We start from the raw sequence: 26,942 nt of genomic DNA, 5'->3' as shown, positions 1-26,942 counted from the left end.
TCCAGATCCAGATCCCTCTTTCTTTTTCCGGTCGTTTTCACCGGAAATGTCATAGGTGGCGTCCACAAGGAACGGAAGTAGGGAACAAACTCGTTGAGGAGAGAAGATGGCGGAATACCTTGCGTCGATTTTTGGCACAGAAAAGGACAAGTATGCTTTTTTTTCTTCTGTTTATTTTATGTATAGTGCTTTCATAACATTAGAACTCTGTCGGGATTTTTTGTTAACATAAGGTTTTGTCAGTTTAAGCGCTTAGTTAACTGCGTGTCTGCTTTCACCCGCGTGGTTGAAGCGTCAAAACACAATGGCGGTGGAATCTTGATTTAGCTCCACCTCCCAATCAAAACAAAGCTTTGTATTTATTTTTTTTTTATATTACATACACATTTTAAGATATAAGTGAAGAAAAGAGGCAAGGAAATTACTCTGCGAATTAGAAAAGTGATAACTAATGTTAGGGATTTTGTCTTGTTTTTAAGGCTCACTACTGCCAGTACTGGGATCAGTGCGTGAGGTTAACCACGCTGTGCTGCATTTTTTTTTTTTTTTTTTTTTTAAAGTAGTCAGTGTTTCAAATGATGCCATGTGTTCACTTTTTGTGATCTTAGCCCCAGTGACCGAGGCCGTTGACATTGGTTTGTCAAAATAATCCACAAATAATGCTGGCCGTGTCATGAAACTTCGGGGCCAGCACCAGTAGACTGAACTGTTCTGAACTGTTTTGCCTTCCAAAATAAATTATTGAATAGTAAGTAATATATATTCACCAACATATTATCCCTTGGCAACCTTTTTTTCCCTGTGCATAATGGTATGACCCAACTGCAGTTCAGGAAGCTGCTACTGGCAAGCTTCTCTGTAGCAAAGAAAATATTGAACTGTCTCAGTTGTCAACAGTCAAGTATTTTTGCATGCTGTGACTGTGAATGTGATTTTAGGAGGTTTTGTTCTGTGTGATTGCAGAGTTAACTGCTCCTTCTACTTCAAGATTGGAGCTTGTCGTCATGGAGAGAGATGCTCTCGACTTCACAACAAACCCACCTTCAGTCAGGTATAGCAAAACAGACACCTAACTTTGTCACTTTCAGCAAAACCCTCTTTAAGCCAGACCTGTAGATCTGTATGTTATAAAATACACAGTTGACACACCACTTTCCTTTAGACTTGTGCTGTTCTGTAGCATATCATAATCTTAAGGGGTTGCTCACAATTCTCAGGGCTCAGCATGGGCTTATTTTCATTTTTTTTTTTTTTTTAAACTCCCCCAGTTTGGCAGTTCAGTGGAAATTTCACTTGCCTGCATGAGTTTTCAACGTGCTGGATTCCAAAAGCTGCCATGCACTAGACAAAGATGCATATGCATGCACGTCAGATGCACACACACACACACACACAGTCTAGTTGTTTTGTTACTAATTATTTATATTAGATCAAAATGAACACATTGAGGCACACAGTGCACTTTCCCCTAGGTCTAAAACGTCATTATTACCTTCTGTTCAGAAACCTGGGAATTGTTTAGAAAATTCAGAGGGCAAGTTTATCACAACAATTGTATGTTTAGGCAATTACAGTTTGGACAGATTCAGCCCAAGAAACACAAAGATAATGACGTGACAAAGAGGAGGAAAAGCAAATGTGGAGAGAGAAATGTATTTTTTTTTCTGACCAAAACGTTGATAAACACCTGTACGTTTTAAGTAACTGTACTGATAGATATGGGATAGACATGTCGGCGTACATGTGACTGAACTGATAGATATGGGATAGACATGTCGGCATACATGTGACTGAACTGATAGATATGGGATAGACATGTCGGCATACATGTGACTGAACTGATAGATATTGGGTAGACATGTCAGCGTACATGTGACTAAACTGATAGATATGGGATAGACATGTTGGCATACATGTGATTGAACTGATAGATATTGGTTAGACATGTCGGCGTACATGTGACTGTACTGATGCTTACTGGGTAGACATGTCAGCGTACATGTGACTGTACTGATGGATATTGGGTAGACATGTCGGCATACATATGACTGTTGTCTGTACTGATAGATATGGGATAGACAGAAATGTCGTATGTGACTGTGAGTGTTGGGTTTGCAGACAATACTGATGCAGAACCTGTACCTGAACCCACAGAACGCAGCACTGACGGCCGATGGCTCTCACAGTAAGTGCTGTGCTCTGTCGTCATGTGTGTGTGATGCCAGGAAATGTTATAATGTGTATGTGATGTGTTACACAGACTTGGATGCATAGAATAGATCTTGTTCAGTTAGGAGGTAATAGTTGGACACTGATTTGGACTCACACACACACACACACACACACACACACACACACACACACACACACATATATATATATATGTATATATGTGTGTGTGTGTGTGTATCTACATCATCACTTGAGGCATTGATAAGCTACATGTTTGGATATATATATGGGATACAATTAATTTTGGGGGTATTATGTGGGAGTGGGGGGGAAGATGCTGTTGTTGACTGGAAACATAACTGGATACCGAATTGGACATAAATTTTCTGGGTACAGAAAAGGATATGGATTGATAGGATACAGAATAAGATGTAAATTGACTGGATACAGAAGTGGTTGTAGATTGACAGAGGACCGAATTAGATATAAACCCTGTCGTTTGTGGCCCGGCCCTCTCAGTCCTGTCAGCCAGTTCAAATGAGTGAAAGTAACAGTGAAATAGAAAAGGACACTGGTTGGTTGGGAAGAAAAGTGAAATGTAATATTAGGTGACATAACAGGGATAGTTCCTTGTGGACTGCTGGTTGTGAGACTGCAGGAGGAACTTAGTGTGGCTGTGTATGGGGGGCCTAGAATGAGCATGCCTCTGAGTTCATGAGCACTCCACTGAGTTATGCCACTGAAACGGTGCAGATAACTAGGTTTAAGGTCCCGTAGTCTGTTACGCCTATCTGGGCAGGGAATCCATATCCACTATGTCTAGGGCTTGGTGTGGGAAGGTAGGGCCCCATCTCCTTCTGTCACTTTAACTTTTCCAGTGAAGTCGGGGACACATTCACACCTGGATGGAGTGAAGAAAATGAGTAAAGTGCCTTTCCTAAGGACATAACACATTCACACCTCGATGGAGTGAAGAAAATGAGTAAAGTGCCTTTCCTAAGGACATAACACATTCACACCTAGATGGAGTGAAGAAAATGAGGACACAACACATTCACACCTAGATGGAGTGAAGAAAATGAGTAGAGTGCCTTTCCTAAGGACATAACACATTCACACCTAGATGGAGTGAAGAAAATGAGTAGAGTGCCTTTCCTAAGGACATAACACATTCACACCTAGATGGAGTGAAGAAAATGAGTAAAGTGCCTTTCCTAAGGACATAACACATTCACACCTAGATGGAGTGAAGAAAATGAGTAAAGTGCCTTTCCTAAGGACATAACACATTCACACCTGGATGGAGTGAAGAAAATGAGTAAAGTGCCTTTCCTAAGGACATAACACATTCACACCTGGATGGAGTGAAGAAAATGAGTAAAGTGCCTTTCCTAAGGACATAACACATTCACACCTGGATGGAGTGAAGAAAATGAGTAAAGTGCCTTTCCTAAGGACATAACACATTCACACCTAGATGGAGTGAAGAAAATGAGTAAAGTGCCTTTCCTAAGGACATAACACATTCACACCTGGATGGAGTGAAGAAAATGAGTAAAGTGCCTTTCCTAAGGACATAACACATTCACACCTAGATGGAGTGAAGAAAATGAGTAAAGTGCCTTTCCTAAGGACGTAACACATTCACACCTAGATGGAGTGAAGAAATTGAGTAAAGTGCCTTTCCTAAGGACACAGCACTTCAGAGATCAGGTTGGGTTCAATAGACAATAGGTCATATGACCGGAAGAACATAAAATCAATAGGTCATTTTGAAAATCAATAGGTCAAATATCACCCGTCCCGGGCTAATGGTTAATGCAAAAGTGGGAACGCCAATTCTTCTCGCCGAAGCTCGCGAAAGGCAGCGATAAAGATTCGTTTCGGATTTCGTTTCGTCATGGATCCGTATTTTAATAAACCAGTTTATAGTCATTTCCTGTAGGAGCAGACGACAAAGCGATCGCGATCGTTAAAGAGAGAGAGAGAGAGATGGTTACTTTGGTTGACCGACTGTTCATAAAAACAATAAGTCATGTGACCTGGCAACTTGAAAAACAATAGATCATTTCAAAATTAAATGCGTCAGTGACCGATGACCGATGTCGAACCTGATCCCTGGCACTTGCCCAAACAGGGCCTTGAACCCTGACCACTTTTGAACACTGGGTCTGGAGTCCTGCACCTGATTCAGAAAATGAGTCAGGCATGTGTTCTGTTTGGTTAGTAGGTAATGATAGAGCCAGGAATGTATTGTTTGTTCCAGTTGATAAATGACGAGTCAGGAATGTATTAAGAATGGCTGAAGATTGGCAGTGTTCTGACTGGCGCGTTTATGATGATAGAGTTGTATTGTGTTTGGTTGGTGATAGAGTCAGAATATTTGTTGTGTCTGTTTGGCTGGTTGAGAATAATGATGTCAGAATACTTGTTCTGGTTGGCTGGTTGATAATGATAACGTCATAATATTTGCTGTTGTGTTCTGGTTGGCTGGATGAGAATGATAATGTCAGAATACTTTTTGTTCTGTTTGGCTGGTTGATAATGATAACGTCAGAATATTTCATTTTTGTTGTGTTCTGATTGGCTGGTTGATAATGATAGGGTGAGAATGTTTATTATTTTGATGGTTGTGTTTTGTTTGGTTGGTTGATAATGATCGAGTCATAATGTTTATGGTTGTGTTCTGTTTGGCTGGTTACTAATGATAGTTGGGAATGTTGATAATGTAAGTCAGAAATGCTCAAAGTGTTCCTAAATCGCAGTGATTTGTGATGTCAGTCTTTTGAACATTTTAGTAATGAACTGATTTATGAACTGGAAACAAGAGTTGCTGTTTTGTTTATTCTGGCACTTTTCCTCCTTGGGTGGATGGGTGTGAGTGAATGAGCAATATAAATACCCACTACTGACCCTACTGTGTGCGAGTGGTGTGGGTGTGGAAAAGCACTATAAGGACCCACAACAGTCCCAACTGTGTGTGTGTGTGTGTGTGTGTGTGTGTGTACTACTGACCCTGCTGTGTGTATGTTCGAGTGTGTAAATAAAGAATGTGAGCGCCCATTACTGACCCTACCATGTGTGTGTGTGTAACTGAACAATGTGAGTGCTCACTACTTACCTTCCTTTGTGAGTGTGAATAAGGAATGTTAATTGTTAGCGCCCATTACTGACCCTACCATGTGTGTGTCTGTGTAACTGAACAGTGTGAGTGCTCACTACTTCCCTTCCTGTGTGAGTGTGAATAAGGAATGTTAGTGCCCATTACTGACTCTACCATGTGTCTGTGTGACTGAACGATGTGAGTGCCCATTACTGACTCTACCATGTGTCTGTGTGACTGAACAATGCGAGTGCCCATTACTGATACTACCATGTGTCTGTGTGACTGATGAAGCAATGTGAGTGCTCACTACTTCCCTTCCTGTGTGAGTGTGAATAAGGAATGTTAGTGCCCATTACTGACTCTACCATGTGTCTGTGTGACTGAACAATGCGAGTGCCCATTACTGATACTACCATGTGTCTGTGTGACTGATCAAGCAATGTGAGTGCTCACTACTTACCTTCCTGTGTGTGTGTGAATAAGGAATGTGAGTGCCCACTACTGACCCTGTTGGGTGTGTGTGAAGTAATGTGAGTGCCCATTACTGACCCAACAATGTATGTGTGAACAAGCAGTGTGAGTGCCCAAAACTGACCCAGCTGAGTGTATGAAGCAATGTGAGTGCCCACTACTGACCCAGCAGGGTGTGTGTGAAGCGATGTGAGTGCCCACTACTGACCCAGCAGGGTGTGTGTGAAGCGATGTGAGTGCCCACTACTGACCCGGCAGGGTGTGTGTGAAGCGATGTGAGTGCCCACTACTGACCCAGCAGGGTGTGTGTGAAGCGATGTGAGTGCCCACTACTGACCCAGCAGGGTGTGTGTGAAGCAATGTGAGTGCCCACTACTGACCCAGCAGGGTGTGTGTGAAGCGATGTGAGTGCCCACTACTGACCCAGCAGGGTGTGTGTGAAGCGATGTGAGTGCCCACTACTGACCCAGCAGGGTGTGTGTGAAGCAATGTGAGTGCCCACTACTGACCTTACTGTGGTTGCCTTTTTCAGTCGTGGCGAATGATGTGGAGGCTCAACAGGAATTTGATGATTTTTTCGAGGAGGTTTTTACAGAGCTGGAGGACAAGGTACGTGTGTTGTTCACACAGCTGTTGGCCGGGAGACCAGACCATCCCCACCCCCCCTCCACTGTCTCCCCCCTTCCCTAGCAGTTAGGCTTTGGAGGGGGGGACAGAGGGTTGTGTATGTAGGGGTGAGAAACTAGGCCTGGCTGTCAGGCCAACACTGCACCGTCACTAATGCCAACAGCAGTGAAACGTTCTGATGTTTTGTTTACCAGCATAATGTTGGATCTTGTTTTTTTCCCCAATCAAACAAAAGAAAGGATTTTTGAAACACTGACTGTGTTTGCTCTAGTTTCTCATTCCTACATTTGACATACCTCGAAACTCGCATGAAAATCACTTGGTTGAGAAAGCTTGCTGATACTTTTTTTTCTTCCCCTTTTTAATGCAAATTTGACATTTGGAAGAAATAGAAAGCAACTGACTTTATTATTATTATTTTTTAATCTGTCTCTCTCTTCTCTTGTAAGATTTTGAGAGCCATTTAGCGTACAGTATTTCAATATCATTTGTGATGGATGCTTCAGGTGAAATTAACTGACTGCAAAAAAATGTAAAAACCGAAAGAAAAAAAAAAGGGGGGAATGAGATACATTGCGTGTGGGTGATTGTAGCCCAAAGAAGGGGGGGTGATGACGTGCTGTGAGGAGAAGTAAAAGGTGAAGCAAAGTGCCAGGGCACAGGAAGTGATTGTCATGGCAAGTGAAGAGGCTGTGTTCTGATGAGTTCTGGTTTTGTTTTGGTTTGTTGTTGTTGTTTTTTTCCCCCATTGTAGAGACAAGCAGGGACCTTCACCAGCTGAGTTCTGTGACACTACTTGGCCTGCCTGCAGACCCTTTCTACGTAGAACATACATACACACATGCAACTGCCTGCTCATTTTTACTTTTGGATTTGTTTTTGCTGTTTTGTTGTTGTTGTTTTTCTTTTTGGTGTTTTCTTTCTTGTTCCTTGTGCATTCCTTTTTACTTTATTATTATATTTTTTTAATGTGCATACTTTTCCATTCCCTATGAAAGGCAGTCTTGACCTGGTTCACTCCCCCTGTAAACTCTCTCTCTTGTTGCACATGCTCATCTGTGCACACTCAAGTTTATCTCTCTTTTCTGAAAACAAAAACACCACCATTTTTAGGTGGAGAGGTGGGGGTTAGAATGAACTGTTAGAATAATATCCTGAGAGATGAGATAACTGGGGGTCATGAGTTACTGGGAGAAAGCAGTCTAGGGAAGTGAGGAGTCAGGGTAATTCCGTGCATGGCAAGTGTAGGTTCAAGGTCGAGCCATGCAGGACATGAGAAGTGAGAGTTCAAGTTCAGGTCGATTATAGCATGGAAAGCGAGTGTTCAAGGTTGATTCATGTATGACATAAGAAGTGAGTATTCAAGGTCAAGTCATGTGTGACATGAGAAATGGGGGTTCAAGGTCAGCTCAGTCATGACCTTGTGGGGGTTCAAGGTAGGGTCATGAATGCTATGAGGGTTGAAGGTTGGATCATGCATGACATGGTGGGGGTCCAAGGTCGGGTCATGCATGGCATGAGAAATGATGGTTCAGTGTCAGGTCATGCATGACTTGGTAAGCTTTCAAGGTTGGTGGTTCAAGGTCAGGTGTACAGGTGTTTGCTGTCAGTGGTACAGCACAGGTTTTGCTTCCTTTTGGTCAGCAGGATTACACTTCTTCCTTTTTTCCCTTTTTTTTCATTATTATTTTTTTATACAATTAATTTATTTTTTTAATTAATGGAGAGCTATGTTGTAAGTTTGTCATATATCTGTAGCCTCTGTTTAAAGTCATCTGATGTGAGAAGTCTAGTTCTGTTGTTTCACAATGTGAAGGGTGTCTGATTTTCCAGAGCTGTCTCTTAGTTGACTTTTGTAATGGAAACACAGGTTCTTTTGGTCAGTTGATTTTTTAATGGAAATACCAGGTTCTTTTGGTCAGTCAAATTTTTAATGGAAAAGCCAGGTTCTTTTGGTCAGTTGATTTTTTTTCTTTTTTTAGATGGAAACACCAGGTTCTTTTGGTCAGTTGATTTTTGTAGTAGATTTTTGTGATGGAAATACTGCTGTTGACTGCCCCTCCCCTTCCCTCCCCTCCCCTCCCCTCTCCTCCCCTCCCCTCCCCTCTCCTCCCCTCCCCTCCCCTCTCCTCCCCTCACCTGACTTCTGTTTTCCACTAGGCTTACAGCTGTGTTTGGGTTTTGGGGTTTTATTTCATTTTTTTTCTTTCTGTTTTGTTTTTATCTCTCAGTCGTGGAAATTTTGAATGTATGTGGTGATTAATCTGCATTTTGGCACAGATAAAAGACTTGGAGCTGGACTTTGGACGTACATGTATTTTTCCCTCTCACAATCTGTCTTCTGAGACATTCCATTTCAGAAACAGATCAGGGCCAAGTAGTGTCATGTGTGTCGTGCGTCTGTATGTAATGGAAATGGTGTCTTTGACTTGTTGCCAAGTTGTGATTTGTCTTCTCTGTTTGTTATAGTTCAGTTGGACGAATTTCAAATCCAACAACATTATGATGATTTCTTCGAAGAAGTCTATGTTGAGATGGAGAAGGTAATACAAATTGCTGTCATTGAATGCAGTATGTTCATTTCTATAGTCCTTCAGTTTGCATACATGTAATTGTAAATACACTAATTTTGACTGTGTCACTGTCAGATTCTTTGAGCCATGAACATTTTTACAAGAAAATCAAAATAGAAAAATGATATTTTTGTCAGCATAGAGAGTGCACGGATGTTCCTCTATTACCTTGTCCACACACATGTATGCATACACACACACATACCCAAGAAGACACACATACTGTGATACATGAATACAAGTGCACTCGTTTGCACACGCACATGCATATGTGAGCACATTCACACACTCCACACCACAACGTACCAGATCAGTTCCACACAATACCCAGCACACACATTCATTCACACACGGATGGAGAACCTTTGACAGAATGAGAGCTGTACATATAGTTGATGATTTGAATTGCTATATTCACAAGTGAAGCATGGTGCCAATACTGTGGCAGCTGTGTAGCTTGAGTTCCATTGCTGCTGGCAGGAGTAAGGCAGGGTGTTGTGTTGTGTGTGCAGTGTGTGTGGTGTGTCTTGTTTGGCACGGCTGGTGAAGCTGTCTGCTGTTAAGTCACTTGTAGTGCCTGGTTCATGAACAAGGTCACTGCTTTTAGATCACACATCACAGTATCACTTCTAGTACTAGTAGTTCATGAAAATGTTAACTGCTTTAGCATCATGTCTTTTCTTTGGGTACGTGAAATCATGTGACGAACATAATGTTAATTCGTCTCCAGGTTATAGTGATAATACAAAATGTAGTGTTTGATTTTTAGTGAAATTTAAACAGAACAGAAAGCTATGGCAGGCACTTCTATATAGTTATTGATTTTTGGCTCTCATGCATAAACAGAGTGAGTCTGTAATCAGTCTGTTTGGGTTGTGAGTCTATGTTATCAATCTGTTTTGGTTGTGAGTCTGTTATCAGTCTGATTTGGTTGTCTATGTCTGTCCTTGTGCATGTCCCTGTGTCACTGTGTGGTATGAATGACCACCACAGACATTGGTGCAATGTGTTCCATCTGATCAGGTTCTGTTTGTGGATTGACTGTGAGAGAACATACTGTTTCACTGTGTCTCTAATTTCAGATGACTGTAAAAGAACTTTCTGTTACACCGTGTCTCTAACTTTAGATGACTGAAAGAACTTTCTGTTTCACCGGGTCTTTGATAGTCGACTGTGAAAGAACATACTGTTTCACCATGTCTCAAACTTTAGATGACTGTGAATGAACATACTGTTGCACTGTGTCTCTAACTTTAGATGACTGAATGAACATACTGTTTCACCATGTCTCTAACTTTAGATGACTGTGAATGAACATACTGTTGCACTGTGTCTCTAACTTTAGATGACTGAATGAACATACTGTTGCACTGTGTCTCTAACTTTAGATGACTGTGAATGAACATACTGTTGCACTGTGTCTCTAACTTCAGATGACTGTGAATGAACATACTATTGCACTGTGTCTCTAACTTTAGATGACTGTGAATGAACATACTGTTGCACTGTGTCTCTAACTTCAGATGACTGTGAATGAACATACTATTGCACTGTGTCTCTAACTTCAGATGACTGTGAATGAACATACTATTGCACTGTGTCTCTAACTTCAGATGACTGTGAATGAACATACTATTGCACTGTGTCTCTAACTTTAGATGACTGAAAGAACATACTGCTGTACTGTGTCTGTAACTTTAGATGACTGTGAATGAACATACTGTTGCACTGTGTCTCTAGCTTTAGATGACTGTGAATGAACATACTATTGCACTGTGTCTCTAACTTCAGATGACTGTGAATGAACATACTGTTGCACTGTGTCTCTAACTTCAGATGACTGTGAATGAACATACTATTGCACTGTGTCTCTAACTTTAGATGACTGAATGAACATACTATTGCACTGTGTCTCTAACTTTAGATGACTGAAAGAACATACTGCTGGACTGTGTCTCTAACTTTAGATGACTGTGAATGAACATACTGTTGCACTGTGTCTCTAACTTCAGATGACTGTGAATGAACATACTGTTGCACTGTGTCTCTAACTTCAGATGACTGAATGAACATACTGTTTCACCATGTCTCTAACTTTAGATGACTGTGAATGAACATACTGCTGGACTGTCTCTAACTTTAGATGACTGTGAAAGGACTTTCTCTTTCACTGTGTCTTTAACTTTAGATAGTCGACTGTGAAAGAACATACTGTTTCACTGTGTCTCTAACTTCAGATGACTGTGAAAGAACATGTTTCAATGTTTGTCTGTGACATGACTGTGAAAGAACATACTGTGTCACTGTTTTTCTAGCTTGACTGCGGAAACTGTGAAACTTGACTGAAAGAACATAGTTTTTGTCTGTGTCCATGGCATGACCGTGAAAGAACATACTGTTTCACTATGTCTGTTGCTTGACTGTGACAGAACATACTGTATGACTTTGTCTGTGACGTGACTGTGACAGAACATACTGTATGACTTTGTCTGTGACATGACTGTGACAGAACATACTGTATGACTTTATGTCTGTGACAGAACATGCTGTGTCACTGTTTGTGTCTGTGGCTTGACTGTGAAAGAACATACTGTTTCACTATGTCTGTTGCTTGACTGTGACAGAACATATTGTGTCACTGTTTATATCTGTGGCATGACTGTTACATAACATGCTGTGTCACTGTTAATGTCTGTGGCCTGACTGAAAGAATGTGCTGTGTCTTTATTTATGTCTGTGGCATGACTGAAAGAACATGCTGTGTCACTGTGGCATGACTGTGACAGAACATGCTGTGTCTTTATTTATGTCTGTGGCATGACTGTGAAACAACATGCTGTGTCATTATTTATGTCTGTGGCATGACTGTGACAGAACATGCTGTGTCATTATTTATGTCTGTGTCATGACTGTGAAACAACATGCTGTGTCATTATTTATGTCTGTGGCATGACTGAAACAACATGCTGTGTCATTGTTTATGTCTGTGGCATGACTGTGACAGAACATGCTGTGTCATTATTTATGTCTGTGGCATGACTGTGAAACAACATGCTGTGTCATTGTTTATGTCTGTGGCATGACTGTGACAGAACATGCTGTGTCATTATTTATGTCTGTGTCATGACTGTGAAACAACATGCTGTGTCATTATTTATGTCTGTGGCATGACTGTGAAACAACATGCTGTGTCATTATTTATGTCTGTGGCATGACTGTGAAACAACATGCTGTGTCATTGTTTATGTCTGTGGCATGACTGTGACAACATGCAGTGTCACTGTTTATGTCTGTGGCATGACTGTGACAGAACATGCTGTGTCACTGTTTATGCCTGTGGCATGACTGAAAAAACATGCTGTGTCACTGTTTATGTCTGTGGCATGACTGAAAGAACATGTTGTGTCACAGTTAATGTCTGTGGCATGACTGAAAAAACATGCTGTGTCACTGTTTATATCTGTGGCATGACTGAAAAAACATGCTGTGTCACTGTTTATGTCTGTGGCATGACTGACAGAACATGCTGTGACACTGTGTCTGTGGCATGACTGTGACAGAACATGCTGTGTCACTGTTTGTGTCTTGACTGACAGAACATGCTGTGTCACTGTTAATGTCTGTGGCATGACTGACAGAACATGCTGTGACACTGTTTATGTCTGTGGCTTGACTGTGACAGAACATGCTGTGTCACTGTTTGTGTCTGTGTCTTGACTGTGACAGAACATGCTGTGTCACTGTTAATGTCTGTGGCATGACTGACAGAACATGCTGTGACACTGTTTATGTCTGTGGCTTGGCTGTGACAGAACATGCTGTGTCACTGTTTGTGTCTGTGGCATGACTGTGACAGAACATGCTGTGTCACTGTTTGTGTCTGTGTCTTGACTGTGACAGAACATGCAGTGTCACTGTTTATGTCTGTGGCCTGACTGTGACAGAACATGCTGTGTCACTGTTTGTGGATTGACAGTGACAGAACATGCTGTGTCACTGTTTATGTCTGTGGCCTGACTGTGAAAGAACATGCTGTGTCACCATTTGTGTCTGTGGCTTGACTGTGAAAAAACATACTGTGTCACTGTTTCAGTGTTTGTGTCTATGGCATGACTGAATGAACATACTGTTTCACTGTTGTGTGTGGCTTGACTATGAAAGAACATACTGTGTCACTGTTTGTGTCTGTGGCATGACTGAATGAACATGCTGTTTCACTGTGTTCCTAGTGTGACTGAAAGAACATACTGTGTTTCTAGTGTGACTGTGAAAGAACATACTGTGTCGCGGTGTTTCTAGTGTGACTGTGGAAGAACATACTGTATCACTGTGTTTCTAGTGTGACTGTGAAAGAACGTACTGTGTCGTGGTGTTTCTAGTGTGACACGGAAAGTCAAAGAACATACTGTGTCACTGTTTGTGTCTATGGCATGACTGTGAAAGAACATACTGTGTCACTGTTTGTGTCTGTGGCTTGACTGTGAAAGAACATATTGTGTCACTGTTTGTGTCTATGGCATGACTGTGAAAGAACATACTGTGTCACTGTTTGTGTCTATGGCATGACTGTGAAAGAACATACTGTGTCACTGTTTGTGTCTATGGCTTGACTGTGAAAGAACATACTGTGTCACTGTGTCTATGGCATGACTGTGAAAGAACATACTGTGTCACTGTTTGTGTCTATGGCATGACTATGAAAGAACATACTGTGTCACTGTTTGTGTCTTTGGCATGACTGTGAAAGAACATATTGTGTCACTGCGTTTCCAGTGTAACTGTGAAAGAACATACTTTGTCACTGTGTTTCAAGTGTGACTGTGAAAGAACAGACTTTGTCACTGTGTTTCAAGTGTGACTGTGAAAGAACAGACTGTGTTTCTAGTGTGACTGTGGAAGAACAGACTGTGTCACTGTGTTTCTAGTGTGACTGTGGAAGAACAGACTGTGTCACTGTGTTTCTAGTGTGACTGTGGAAGAACAGACTGTGTCACTGTGTTTCTAGTGTGACTGTGAAAGAACAGACTGTGTCACTGTGTTTCAAGTGTGACTGTGGAAGAACAGACTGTGTCACTGTGTTTCAAGTGTGACTGTGAAAGAACAGACTGTGTTTCTAGTGTGACTGTGGAAGAACAGACTGTGTCACTGTGTTTCTAGTGTGACTGTGGAAGAACAGACTGTGTTTCTAGTGTGACTGTGGAAGAACAGACTGTGTTTCTAGTGTGACTGTGGAAGAACATACTGTGTCACTGTGTTTCAAGTGTGACTGTGGAAGAACAGACTGTGTCACTGTGTTTCTAGTGTGACTGTGGAAGAACAGACTGTGTCACTGTTTCTAGTGTGACTGTGGAAGAACATACTGTGTTTCTAGTGTGACTGTGGAAGAACAGACTGTGTCACTGTGATTCTAGTGTGACTGTGGAAGAACATACTGTGTCACTGTGTTTCTAGTGTGACTGTGGAAGAACATACTGTGTCACTGTGTTTCAAGTGTGACTGTGGAAGAACAGACTGTGTCATTGTTTGTGTCTGTGGCATGACTGGAAAGGGGGGGATTGATGAACTTGTTGTGGTTTTCAGTACGGGGAAATTGAAGAGATGAACATCTGTGACAATCTGGGCGACCATCTGGTGGGCAATGTCTATGTCAAGGTGAGGACCTGCAGTCAGTGTCTGGTGTTTGTGTGTGTGTGTGTGTGTGTGTCAGAATACCTGCCTGCAGTTTTTTGTTGTTTGTGTGTGTGTGTGTGAATACCTGCCTGCTGTGTGGTGGTGTTTGTGTGTGTGTGAGTGTGTCAGAATACCTGCTTGCAGTGTGTTGTTTTTGTGTGTGAGTGTGTGTCAGAATACCTGCTTGCAGTGTGTTGTTTGTGTGTGTGAGTGTGTGTCAGAATACCTGCTTGCAGTGTGTTGTTTGTGTGTGTGAGTGTGTGTCAGAATACCTGCTTGCAGTGTGTTGTTTGTGTGTGTGTGTGTCAGAATACCTGCTTGCAGTGTGTTGTTTTTGTGTGTGAGTGTGTGTCAGAATACCTGCTTGCAGTGTGTTGTGTGTGTGTGTGAGTGTGTCAGAATACCTGCTTGCAGTGTGTTGTGTGTGTGTGTGAGTGTGTCAGAATACCTGCTTGCAGTGTGTTGTTTTTGTGTGTGAGTGTGTGTCAGAATACCTGCTTGCAGTGTGTTGTTTGTGTGAGTGTGTCAGAATACCTGCTTGCAGTGTGTTGTTTTGTGTGTGTGAGTGTGTGTCAGAATACCTGCTTGCAGTGTGTTGTTTGTGTGTGTGAGTGTGTGTCAGAATACCTGCTTGCAGTGTGTTGTTTTTGTGTGTGTGAGTGTGTGTCAGAATACCTGCTTGCAGTGTGTTGTTTGTGTGTGTGTGAGTGTGTCAGAATACCTGCTTGCAGTGTGTTGTGTGTGTGTGTGAGTGTGTCAGAATACCTGCTTGCAGTGTGTTGTTTTTGTGTGTGAGTGTGTCAGAATACCTGCTTGCAGTGTGTTGTTTGTGTGTGTGAGTGTGTCAGAATACCTGCTTGCAGTGTGTTGTTTTTGTGTGTGAGTGTGTCAGAATACCTGCTTGCAGTGTGTTGTGTGTGTGTGAGTGTGTCAGAATACCTGCTTGCAGTGTGTTGTTTGTGTGTGTGAGTGTGTCAGAATACCTGCCTGCAATGTATTGTTTTTGTGTGTGTCAGAATAACTGCCTGTAGTGTGTTTTTGTGCGTGTGTGTGTGCTGGTCAGTATACCTGACTGCGGTGCAGTGTTGTGTGTGTCACTATACCTACCTGCAGTGTTGTGCGTTTCCAGAAGTGTTCTGTGTCTACCTGCAGTGTTGTGTGTGTGTCACTATACCTACCTACAGTGTTGTGTGTGTCACTGTACCCTACCTTCAGTGTTGTGTGTGTCATTATACCTACCTACAGTGTTGTGTGTGTCACTGTACCTACCTACAGTGTTGTGTGTGTCACTATACCTTCACTATACCTTCCTACAGTGTTGTGTGTGTCACTATACCTTCCTACAGTGTTGTGTGTGTCATTATACCTACCAGAAGTGTTCTGTGTGTGTGTCACTATACCTACCTGCGGTATTGTGTGTGTCACTGTACCTGCCTGCAGTGTTTGTGTGTGTGTCACTACCCGTCTGCAGTGTTGTGTGTGTGTCACTGTACCCGTCTGCAATGTTGTGTGTGTGTGTGTCACTGTACCTGCCTGCAGTGTTTGTGTGTGTGTCACTGTACCTGCCTGCAGTGTTGTGTGTGTGTCACTGTACCCGTCTGCAGTGTTGTGTGTGTGTGTGTGTGTCACTGTACCTGCCTGCAGTGTTGTGTGTGTCACTGAACCTGCCTGCAGTGTTTGTGTGTGTGTCACTGTACCTGCCTGCAGTGTTGTGTGTGTGTCACTGTACCTGTCTGCAGTGTTGTGTGTGTGTGTCACTGAACCCGTCTGCAGTGTTTGTGTGTGTGTCACTGTACCTGCCTGCAGTGTTTGTGTGTGTGTCATTGTACCTGCCTGCAGTGTTTGTGTGTGTGTCATTGTACCTGCCTGCAGTGTTGTGTGTGTGTCACTGTACCTGTCTGCAGTGTTGTGTGTGTGTGTCACTGTACCCGTCTGCAGTGTTTGTGTGTGTGTCATTGTACCTGCCTGCAGTGTTTGTGTGTGTGTCATTGTACCTGCCTGCAGTGTTTGTGTGTGTGTCACTGTACCTGTCTGCAGTGTTGTGTGTGTCACTGTACCTGCCTGCAGTGTGTGTGTGTGTCACTGTACCTGTCTGCAGTGTGTGTGTGTCACTGTACCTGTCTGCAGTGTGTGTGTGTGTGTGTCACTGTACCTGCCTGCAGTGTGTGTGTGTGTGTCACTGTACCTGTCTGCAGTGTGTGTGTGTGTGTGTCACTGTACCTGCCTGCAGTGTGTGTGTGTGTGTCACTGTACCTGCCTGCAGTGTTTGTGTGTGTGTCACTGTACCTGTCTGCAGTGTGTGTGTGTGTGTCACTGTACCTGCCTGCAGTGTTTGTGTGTGTGTCACTGTACCTGTCTGCAGTGTGTGTGTGTGTGTCACTGTAACTGTCTGCAGTGTTGTGTGTGTGTCACTGTACCTGTCTGCAGTGTTTGTGTGTGTGTCACTGTACCTGCCTGCAGTGTTTGTGTGTGTGTGTCACTGTACCTGCCTGCAGTGTTTGTGTGTGTGTCACTGTACCTGCCTGCAGTGTTTGTGTGTGTGTCACTGTACCTGTCTGCAGTGTGTGTGTGTGTGTCACTGTACCTGTCTGCAGTGTTGTGTGTGTGTCACTGTACCTGCCTGCAGTGTTTGTGTGTGTGTCATTGTACCTGCCTGCAGTGTTTGTGTGTGTGTGTCACTGTACCTGCCTGCAGTGTTTGTGTGTGTGTCACTGTACCTGTCTGCAGTGTTTGTGTGTGTGTCACTGTACCTGCCTGCAGTGTTTGTGTGTGTGTCACTGTACCTGCCTGCAGTGTTTGTGTGTGTCACTGTACCTGCCTGCAGTGTTTGTGTGTGTGTCATTGTACCTGCCTGCAGTGTTGTGTGTGTCACTGTACCTGTCTGCAGTGTGTGTGTGTGTCACTGTACCTGTCTGCAGTGTTGTGTGTGTGTGTCACTGTACCTGTCTGCAGTGTTGTGTGTGTGTGTCACTGTACCTGTCTGCAGTGTTGTGTGTGTGTGTCACTGTACCTGTCTGCAGTGTGTGTGTCACTGTACCTGCCTGCAGTGTGTGTGTGTGTGTCACTGTACCTGTCTGCAGTGTGTGTGTGTGTGTCACTGTACCTGTCTGCAGTGTTGTGTGTGTGTCACTGTACCTGCCTGCAGTGTTTGTGTGTGTGTGTCACTGTACCTGCCTGCAGTGTGTGTGTGTGTCACTGTACCTGCCTGCAGTGTGTGTGTGTGTCACTGTACCTGTCTGCAGTGTTGTGTGTGTGTCACTGTACCTGTCTGCAGTGTTTGTGTGTGTCACTGTACCTGTCTGCAGTGTTGTGTGTGTGTCACTGTACCTGTCTGCAGTGTGTGTGTGTGTGTCACTGTACCTGCCTGCAGTGTGTGTGTGTGTCACTGTACCTGCCTGCAGTGTTGTGTGTGTGTCACTGTACCTGTCTGCAGTGTGTGTGTGTGTCACTGTACCTGCCTGGTGTAGGAACAGTGTGGTGTAGGATGTGGTAGAATGGTGTGGTGTAGGATGTGGTAGAATGGTGCGGTTTGGGATGTGGCATTGATGTGGGATGTTGTGTGTGGTGTAGGATGTCGTAGTAGAGTGGTGTGGGATGTCGTAGTAGAGTGGTGTGGTAAGGGATATAATAGAGTAGTGTGGCATGTAGTAAAGTGCTATGGGATGTGGTAGTGGTGTGGTGTAAGATGTGGTAGAGTGGTGTGGTAAGGGATATAATAGAGTGGTGTGGCATGTAGTAAAGTGCTATGTGTGGTAGTGGTGTGGTGTAAGATGTAGAGTGGTGTTGCATGTGGTAGTGTGCTATGGGCTATGGTAGTGTGGTGTGGTGTAGGATATGGTAGAGTGCTGTGGGATGTAGTAGAGTGCTATGTGTGTTTTTATGTTTTGTTATCTCTTTTCTGTTGTGGTTGTGTTGACATGCAGTCAGTGGTGAAGTGTTTGAGGTGTGACCCCTGACCCTGGTGTGTGCAGTTCCGCCGAGAGGAGGACGCAGACAAAGCGGTGAGTGACCTCAACAACCGCTGGTTCAACGGCCGCCCCATCAACGCTGAGCTGACCCCTGTCACGGACTTCCGTGAAGCCTGCTGTCGGCAGTATGAGATGGGGTGAGTGCATTACCTCCCCTGATGTGATTGCTCAGGGAGTGAGGGGTGTTAAGACGTCAGTAGGGTCAGTTTGGGGTCAGTGGGTGAGTGCATTACCTCCCCTGATATAACCGTGAGGGGTGTTAAGACGTCAGTAGGGTCAGTTTGGGGTCAGTGGGTGAGTGCATTACCTCCCCTGATATAACCGTGAGGGGTGTTAAGATGTCAGTAGGGTCAGTTCGGGGTCGGTGGGTGAGTGCATTACCTCCCCTGATATAACTGTGAGGGGTGTTAAGACGTCAGTAGGATCAGTTTGGGGTCAGTGGGTGAGTGCATTACCTCCCCCGATATAACCGTGAGGGGTGTTAAGACGTCAGTAGGGTCAGTTTGGGGTCAGTGGGTGAGTGCATTACCTCCCCTGATATAACCGTGAGGGGTGTTAAGACGTCAGTAGGATCAGTTTGGGGTCAGTGGGTGAGTGCATTACCTCCCCTGATATAACCAAAGCCGGCTGGGTTGTGTTGCAGGCAGTGTTTTGTGTGTTCCCAAAGCCGGCTGTGTTGTGTTGCAGGCAATGTGTTGTGTGTTACCAAAGCCGGCTGTGTTGTGTTGCAGGCAGTGTTTTGTGTGTTCCCAAAGCCAGCTGTGTTGTGTTGCAGGCAGTGTGTTGTGTGTTCCCAAAGCCAGCTGTGTTGTGTTGCAGGCAGTGTGTTGTGTGTTCCCAAAGCCAGCTGTGTTCCCAAAGCCAGCTGTGTTGTGTTGCAGGCAGTGTTTTGTGTGTTCCCAAAGCCAGCTGTGTTGTGTTGCAGGCAGTGTGTTGTGTGTTACCAAAGCCAGCTGTGTTGTGTTGCAGGCAGTGTGTTGTGTGTTACCAAAGCCAGCTGTGTTGTGTTGCAGGCAGTGTGTTGTGTGTTACCAAAGCCAGCTGTGTTGTGTTGCAGGCAGTGTGTTGTGTGTTACCAAAGCCAGCTGTGTTGTGTTGCAGGCAATGTGTTGTGTCTTACCAAAGCCAGCTGTGTTGTGTTGCAGGCAGTGTGTTGTGTGTTACCAAAGCCAGCTGTGTTGTGTTGCAGGCAGTGTGTTGTGTGTTACCAAAGCCAGCTGTGTTGTGTTGCAGGCAGTGTGTTGTGTGTTCCCAAAGCCAGCTGTGTTGTGTTGCAGGCAGTGTGTTGTGTGTTACCAAAGCCAGCTGTGTTGTGTTGCAGGCAATGTGTTGTGTCTTACCAAAGCCAGCTGTGTTGTGTTGCAGGCAGTGTGTTGTGTGTTACCAAAGCCAGCTGTGTTGTGTTGCAGGCAATGTGTTGTGTGTTACCAAAGCCAGCTGTGTTGTGTTGCAGGCAATGTGTTGTGTCTTACCAAAGCCAGCTGTGTTGTGTTGCAGGCAGTGTGTTGTGTGTTACCAAAGCCAGCTGTGTTGTGTTGCAGGCAGTGTGTTGTGTGTTACCAAAGCCAGCTGTGTTGTGTTGCAGGCAATGTGTTGTGTCTTACCAAAGCCAGCTGTGTTGTGTTGCAGGCAGTGTGTTGTGTGTTACCAAAGCCAGCTGTGTTGTGTTGCAGGCAATGTGTTGTGTGTTACCAAAGCCAGCTGTGTTGTGTTGCAGGCAATGTGTTGTGTCTTACCAAAGCCAGCTGTGTTGTGTTGCAGGCAGTGTGTTGTGTGTTACCAAAGCCAGCTGTGTTGTGTTGCAGGCAGTGTGCTGTGTGTTCCCAAAGCCAGCTGTGTTGTGTTGCAGGCAATGTGTTGTGTGTTACCAAAGCCAGCTGTGTGTGTTGCAGGGAGTGCACGCGGGGAGGTTTCTGCAACTTCATGCACCTGAAGCCCATCTCTCGCGAGCTGCGTCGTGAGTTGTATGGCCGCCGTAAAAAGTCCTCACGCAGGTCAGTGTTTTCCTCTTGTCTGCAGTTGTTTGGGTCATTTCTGGCGTTTGTCGCACTGAAGTGGTTATGTTGACACTGTTGATGACGTGAAGTGTTGACACTGTTGATGACCTGATAAGCCATGGGAAAGAACTGTTGACACTGTTATCTGATAAAGAAACCATGAGAAAGAACTGTTGACACTGTTGATGACCTGATAACAAGCCATGAGAAGGAAGTGTTGACACTATTGATGATGTGAAGTGTTGACACTGTTGATAACCTGATAACAAGCCATAAGAAAGAAGTGTTGACATTATTGATGATGTGAAGTGTTGATGACCTGATAATAAGCCATGAGAAAGAAGTGTTGACACTATTGATGATGTGAAGTGTTGACACTGTTGATAACCTGATAACAAGCCATGAGAAAGAAGTGTTGACATTATTGATGATGTGAAGTGTTGACACTATTGATGATGTGAAGTATTGACACTGTTGATGACCTGATAACAAGCCATGAGAAGGAAGTGTTGACACTGTTGATGATGTGAAGTGTTGACACCCTTGATGACCTGATAACGAGCCATGAGAAAGAAGTGTTGACACCCTTGATGACCTGATAACAAGCCATGAGAAAGAAGTGTTGACACTGTTGATGACCTGATAACAAGCCATGAGAAAGGTGTTGACACTGATGACCTGATAACAAGCCATGAGAAGGAAGTGTTGACACTGTGATGACCTGATAACAAGCCATGACAAGGAAGTGTTGACACTGTTAATGACCTGATAACAAGCCATGAGAAAGGAGTGTTGACACCCTTGATGACCTGATAACAAGCCATGAGAAAGAAGTGTTGACACCCTTGATGACCTGATAACAAGCCATGAGAAAGTGTTGACACCCTTGATGACCTGATAACAAGCCATGAAAAAGGAAGTGTTGACACTGTTGATGACCTGATAACAAGCCATGAGAAAGAAGTGTTGACACCCTTGATAACCTGATAACAAGCCATGAGAAAGAAGTGTTGACACCCTGTTGACCTTATAACAAGCCATGAGAAAGAAGTGTTGACACCCCTGATGACCTTATAACAAGCCATGAGAAAGAAGTGTTGACACCCTTGATGACCTTATAACAAGCCATGAAAAAGGAAGTGTTGACACCCTTGATGACCTGATAACAAGCCATGAGAAAGAAGTGTTGACACTGTTGATGACCTGATAACAAGCCATGAGAAAGAAGTGTTGAACTATTGATGATGTGAAGTGTTTACACTATTGATGTGAAGTGTTGACACTGTTGATGACCTGATTACAAACCATGATAAGGAAGTGTTGACACTGTCATGACCTGATAACAAGCCATGAGAAAGAAGTGTTGACACTGTCATGACCTGATAACAAGCCATGAGAAAGAAGTGTTGAACTATTGATGATGTGAAGTGTTTACACTATTGATGTGAAGTGTTGACACTATTGATGACCTGAAAACAAACCAAGCCATGAGAAAGAAGCTTCAAGATGGGAAATATTGTGGGGTATATTGGCGAATTAGCAGTCTGTTTATATGTGTTGGTATGTATTGGTGAATTAGCGTTCTCTTTATGTTGATGCATATTTGTGAATTTGCATTCTCTTTATCTATGTTGTTATTATGTATAGGTGAATTTGCATTTTCTTTAACCTGTGTTGGTAATGTATTGGTGAATCAGTGGATGTACGTAACTTTGCAGGCTGTGCAAATGAATATGGACTGGTACAATGATAAGAGATAGATCTCTGTTGTCTGATGCGTCGTTTGAACACAAAGACTATGACAACGACAGTGGCAAAACTGACATCAGCATTCAAAGTTTGGTCAGTTTCATCTGTCATAGCAGTCACCAGTTTTGAGCTGGTGACAATGACATCTATTTTCATCTGAAGATACAAACTGATCACAACCATGCTATTCCAAGCTGTGTTGTCTTTGTTTTCATTTTGGATGTTATTTTATAGCTGTGGAAATATACTTTTTTGTTGCACAAAAATCATTCTCTCTGAAATGCCAGAGCAGTTACCTGCAGAGTAATTTGGGGAGAAATAAAACGGCTCAGATTCAGAATGTTCATTCATTTTCCTTCACAAAAAACATTCACTTTCTTTCATTATCTCCTTAGTATTTGTGCAAGTTTGTTTTGTTTGTTTGTTGCTGTTTAACCCTGATTCCTCTAAATTCTCGGGCAAAGGGAGACCACTTTGTTTTTCTTACAAATTCTCTGGCACTGAACTGGTATCTTTGTCCCGTTCTATGTTCTGTGAAGACCTGTCTGTTGACAGTACATCAAGTTCTATGTTCTGTGAAGACCTGTCTGTTGACGGTACATCAAGTTCTATGTTCTGTGAAGACCTGTCTGTTGACAGTACATCAAGTTCTATGTTCTGTGAAGACCTGTCTGTTGACAGTACATCAAGTTCTGTGAAGACCTGTCTGTTGACAGTACATCAAGTTCTGTGTTCTGTGAAGACCTGTCTGTTGACAGTACATCAAGTTCTATGTTCTGTGAAGACCTGTCTGTTGACAGTACATCAAGTTCTGTGAAGACCTGTCTGTTGACAGTACATCAAGTTCTGTGTTCTGTGAAGACCTGTCTGTTGACAGTGCATCAAGTTCTGTGAAGACCTGTCTGTTGACAGTACATCAAGTTCTATGTTCTGTGAAGACCTGTCTGTTGACAGTACATCAAGTTCTATGTTCTGTGAAGACCTGTCTGTTGACAGTACATCAAGTTCTGTGTTCTGTGAAGACCTGTCTGTTGACAGTACATCACGTTCTATGTTCTGTGAGACCTGTCTGTTGACAGTACATCAAGTTCTGTGAAGACCTGTCTGTTGACAGTACATCAAGTTCTGAAACGGAGTTATGAAGACAATCACGTTCTGACTCTGAACAACTGTTCATCAGTGTTATAGATCATGACAGCCAGATTGTGAAAGTGAATAAATGTTCACTGTCATTATCAACATCAGTCCTGACTGTGGCTATTCATCAGTGTTATAGATCATGACAGTCAGATTGTGAAAGTGAATAAATGTTCACTGTTATTATCAGCATCAGTTCTGACTGTGGCAGGTCAAGGTCAAGGTCACCACGCAGGAGTCGCAGCCGGAGCCGTGAGCGCCGCGACAGACACCGTTCTCGCTCTCGCAGCCGGGAGAGGCGCCGATCCCGATCCCGTGACAGGCATGGCCGCTACTGAGAGCCCAGGTTACCATAGTGACAGCCTGCATGTGTTTTTGGGGTGGGGGAGGTGTGGGACTTGCAGGCCACTTGATGTGTGTCCTGTGTGAGAGGGGAACCGGCACCTGGCATCACGACGTCTCTGTGACTGTGGACATTGTGTTCTGGGTCTGTTTCTACACTGTTTAGTCTGTTCTCATTGTTCACTTCAAAAAGTTGTTTCATGTGTAAGTGGATTTTTTTTTTTTTTTTTTTTTTTTTTTTTTCCACTGGTTGTTCATTTCAAAGTTATTTTATATGTAGGTCTGGGGAGTTTTCTCTCTGGTGTCAGATTCTCTTCCTGTGTTGTCTGCTCGGAGATGTTCTGTCTCTGGGCAGTCCTCCTCCCCTCACATGAAAGATGTTCAGTCCAACGTCAGTGTAAGTCAGTGATTTGACACATCCTCCAGGTCAATATCTTCAATCTAGTATGAATGTAATGAAGCGGTTTGGGAGATGACTCTGTTCTTCATTGTTCTGAATCTTATATTACTGTAGAGCTGTATTGATTGAGCGATCAGGATTGAGTTCTGCATTCATTTTAGTTTGCTGAGTTTTATGGATTTAAGGAAAAGATGATGGTAAATAAAACAAGTTGCTTGATGAAAGGGCGTGCCTTGCTTTTTTGTGTAAATCTTCCTTTAATTTCCTCACCTTTCACTTTTCACTAGACCACGCTACTCCCCCCTCCAACCACACACACATACAAACACACCTTTCACCTACAAGTTCACAGTTGTGCACAATAAGATCTGTCATAAAGCAGTCATCGGATCACAGACCTGTTTACCACAATCATCGGATCACAGACCTGTTTACCACAATCATCGGATCACAGACCTGTTTACCACAATCAACAATCATCGGATCACAGACCTGTTTACCACAATACTCAGATCAACCTGTTTACCACAATCATCAGATCACAGACCAGTTTACCACAATCATCAGATCACAGACCTGTTTATCACAATCATCAGATCACAGACCTGTTTACCACAATCATCGGATCACAGACCTGTTTACCACAATCATCAGATCACAGACCTGTTTACCACAATCATCAGATCACAGACCTGTTTACCACAATCATCAGATCACCAGTCATTGTGTAGCATGCTGTAATACTGTGTTGTGTGTGTGTAGGTGGCTTAGAATTGTGTCACCAGTCATTGTGTAGCATGCTGTAATACTGTGTTGTGTGTGTGTAGGTGGCTTTGAATTGTGTCACCAGTCATTGTGTAGCATGCTGTAATACTGTGTTGTGTGTGTGTAGGTGGCTTTGAATTGTGTCACCTGTCAGTCATTGTGTAGCATGCTGTAATACTGTGTTGTGTGTGTAGGTGGCTTAGAATTGTGTCACCAGTCATTGTGTAGCATGCTGTAATACTGTGTTGTGTGTGTAACCAACACAGTTTTCTGCCTCCCTACCCGTAACAGGACGTCATGGATGCACCCTCGCTCAAAGCATTGGCATCTCATCGATTATGTCATCGTCAGGAAAAGGGATAGGCAAGATGTACGTGTAACAAAGACTATGTGCGGCGCCGAGTGTTGGACAGACCATCGCCTTGTAGCCTCGAAGCTGAATATTCGAATCCAGCCCAAGAGACGCCCCCAAGGCCAGAAGGCTCCAAAACGGCTCAACATCGCTAAGCTGAAAAGCATCACCATCAAACAGTCCTTTGTGGAGCTGCTGGAAGATCGTCTGGAATCCGCCTCTCTGGACAACCAGAATGTGGAGTCTGACTGGAGGACCCTGCGTGAGCTGATCTATAGTACAGCTTCAGAGACCCTGGGACCCATGACCAGAAAGCACAAAGACTGGTTTGATGAAAACTGTGATGAAATCAAGCAGCTTCTGGATGAGAAACGCCGTCTGCATCAAGCCCACCTGAGCAACCCAAAGTCCACATCAAAAAAGGATGCGTACAATGCCATCCGCAGGACTGTTAAGCAAAAGTTAAGCCAGATGCAGGATAAGTGGCTGAGTGACAAAGCTGATGAGATCCAGGGATATGCTGACATGCACGATATGAAGAGGTTCTGTGATGCCTTAAAAGAAGTCTACGGCCCCACATCCTCAGGATCATCCCCCCTCCTCAGTGCAGATGGGAATACCTTGATCACCGAGAAGGAGAACATTCTCGAACGATGGGCTGAGCACTTCAACAGTGTCTTAAATCGCCCTTCCTCCATAAATGATGAAGCCATAGACCGTCTCCCACAAGTCCCCACCAACGAAGCACTGGACGCTCCGCCAACACTTCTTGAGACCCAGAAAGCAATCCATCTGCTATCCAGTGGCAAAGCACCTGGCTCAGACTCCATACCAGCAGAGGTCTACAAGGATGGAGGCACTGTGCTGACTGAGAAGCTTCATCAGCTGTACTCACTCATGTGGAAAGAAGAGACGATCCCCCAGGATTTCAAAGATGCATCTATCATTCACTTGTACAAGCGAAAGGGGAACCGGCAAGCCTGTGATAACCATCAGGGCGTTTCCTTGCTCTCCATCGCAGGCAAGATACTTGCCAGGATCCTACTAAACCGCCTCACAGCACACCTTGACCAAGGTCATCTGCCTGAGAGCCAATGTGGATTCCGGAAAGAGCGCGGAACCACCGACATGGTGTTTGCTGCAAGGCAGCTGCAAGAGAAATGTCAGGAGCAAAATGCTGATCTGTTCTCCACCTATGTCGACCTCACTAAGGCCTTCGACACCGTGAGTAGAGAGGGACTGTGGAAGATCATGGCCAAGTACGGATGCCCTCAGAAATTTATTTCCTTGGTCAGCCAATTCCATGAAGGCATGCAGGCTCGAGTCCAGGACAATGGCGAAACATCTGCTCCTTTTGCTGTCACAAATGGTGTCAAGCAAGGCTGCGTCCTGGCTCCAACGCTGTTCAGCCTCATGTTCTCTGCAATGCTTACTGATGCCTTCAGAGATGGCGATGTTGGAATCGGCCTAAAGTACCGAACAGATGGCAAGCTGTTTAACCTCAGAAGGCTTCAAGCAAAAACGAAGGTCATGACAGACATCATCAGAGACTTTTTGTTTGCTGATGATTGTGCCCTCAACGCTGGATCTGAAGCTGACATGCAACTCAGCGT

General features: G+C 43.9%; 1 protein-coding gene across 2 annotated transcripts; it reads left to right on the top strand.

Annotated features, from left to right (window-relative positions):
• LOC143277419 (splicing factor U2AF 26 kDa subunit-like) lies at nucleotides 1-24,436 on the top strand. 2 transcript variants are annotated; one of them, XM_076582222.1, is made up of 8 exons: nucleotides 1-150; nucleotides 964-1,051; nucleotides 2,119-2,185; nucleotides 8,846-8,919; nucleotides 14,530-14,601; nucleotides 18,591-18,724; nucleotides 20,480-20,581; nucleotides 23,682-24,436. In XM_076582222.1, the coding sequence occupies exons 1-8, from the start codon at nucleotides 107-109 to the stop codon at nucleotides 23,806-23,808; spliced, it is 708 nt and encodes a 235-aa protein (XP_076438337.1). In that variant the 5' UTR covers nucleotides 1-106; the 3' UTR covers nucleotides 23,809-24,436. The 2 variants fall into 2 exon arrangements, with proteins under 2 accessions (XP_076438337.1, XP_076438336.1); XM_076582221.1 differs by lacking the exon at nucleotides 8,846-8,919 and adding an exon at nucleotides 6,282-6,358.
• The last annotated feature ends 2,506 nt before the right edge of the window (nucleotides 24,437-26,942 follow it).

Source organism: Babylonia areolata, chromosome 34, assembly GCF_041734735.1.
Source record: "Babylonia areolata isolate BAREFJ2019XMU chromosome 34, ASM4173473v1, whole genome shotgun sequence".
Lineage (NCBI taxonomy): Eukaryota > Metazoa > Mollusca > Gastropoda > Neogastropoda > Buccinidae > Babylonia > Babylonia areolata.
This window is presented reverse-complemented; position numbering and strand designations above follow the sequence as displayed.

Excerpts from the sequence above, each read along its gene's own strand:
- LOC143277419 (XM_076582221.1), top strand. The coding sequence starts at position 107 with ATGGCGGAATACCTTGCGTCGATTTTTGGCACAGAAAAGGACAA. Across the intron at positions 14,602-18,590 it reads TGGGCAATGTCTATGTCAAG|TTCCGCCGAGAGGAGGACGC; the intron begins GTGAGGACCTGC and ends TGGTGTGTGCAG. Across the intron at positions 20,582-23,681 it reads CGTAAAAAGTCCTCACGCAG|GTCAAGGTCAAGGTCACCAC; the intron begins GTCAGTGTTTTC and ends TGACTGTGGCAG.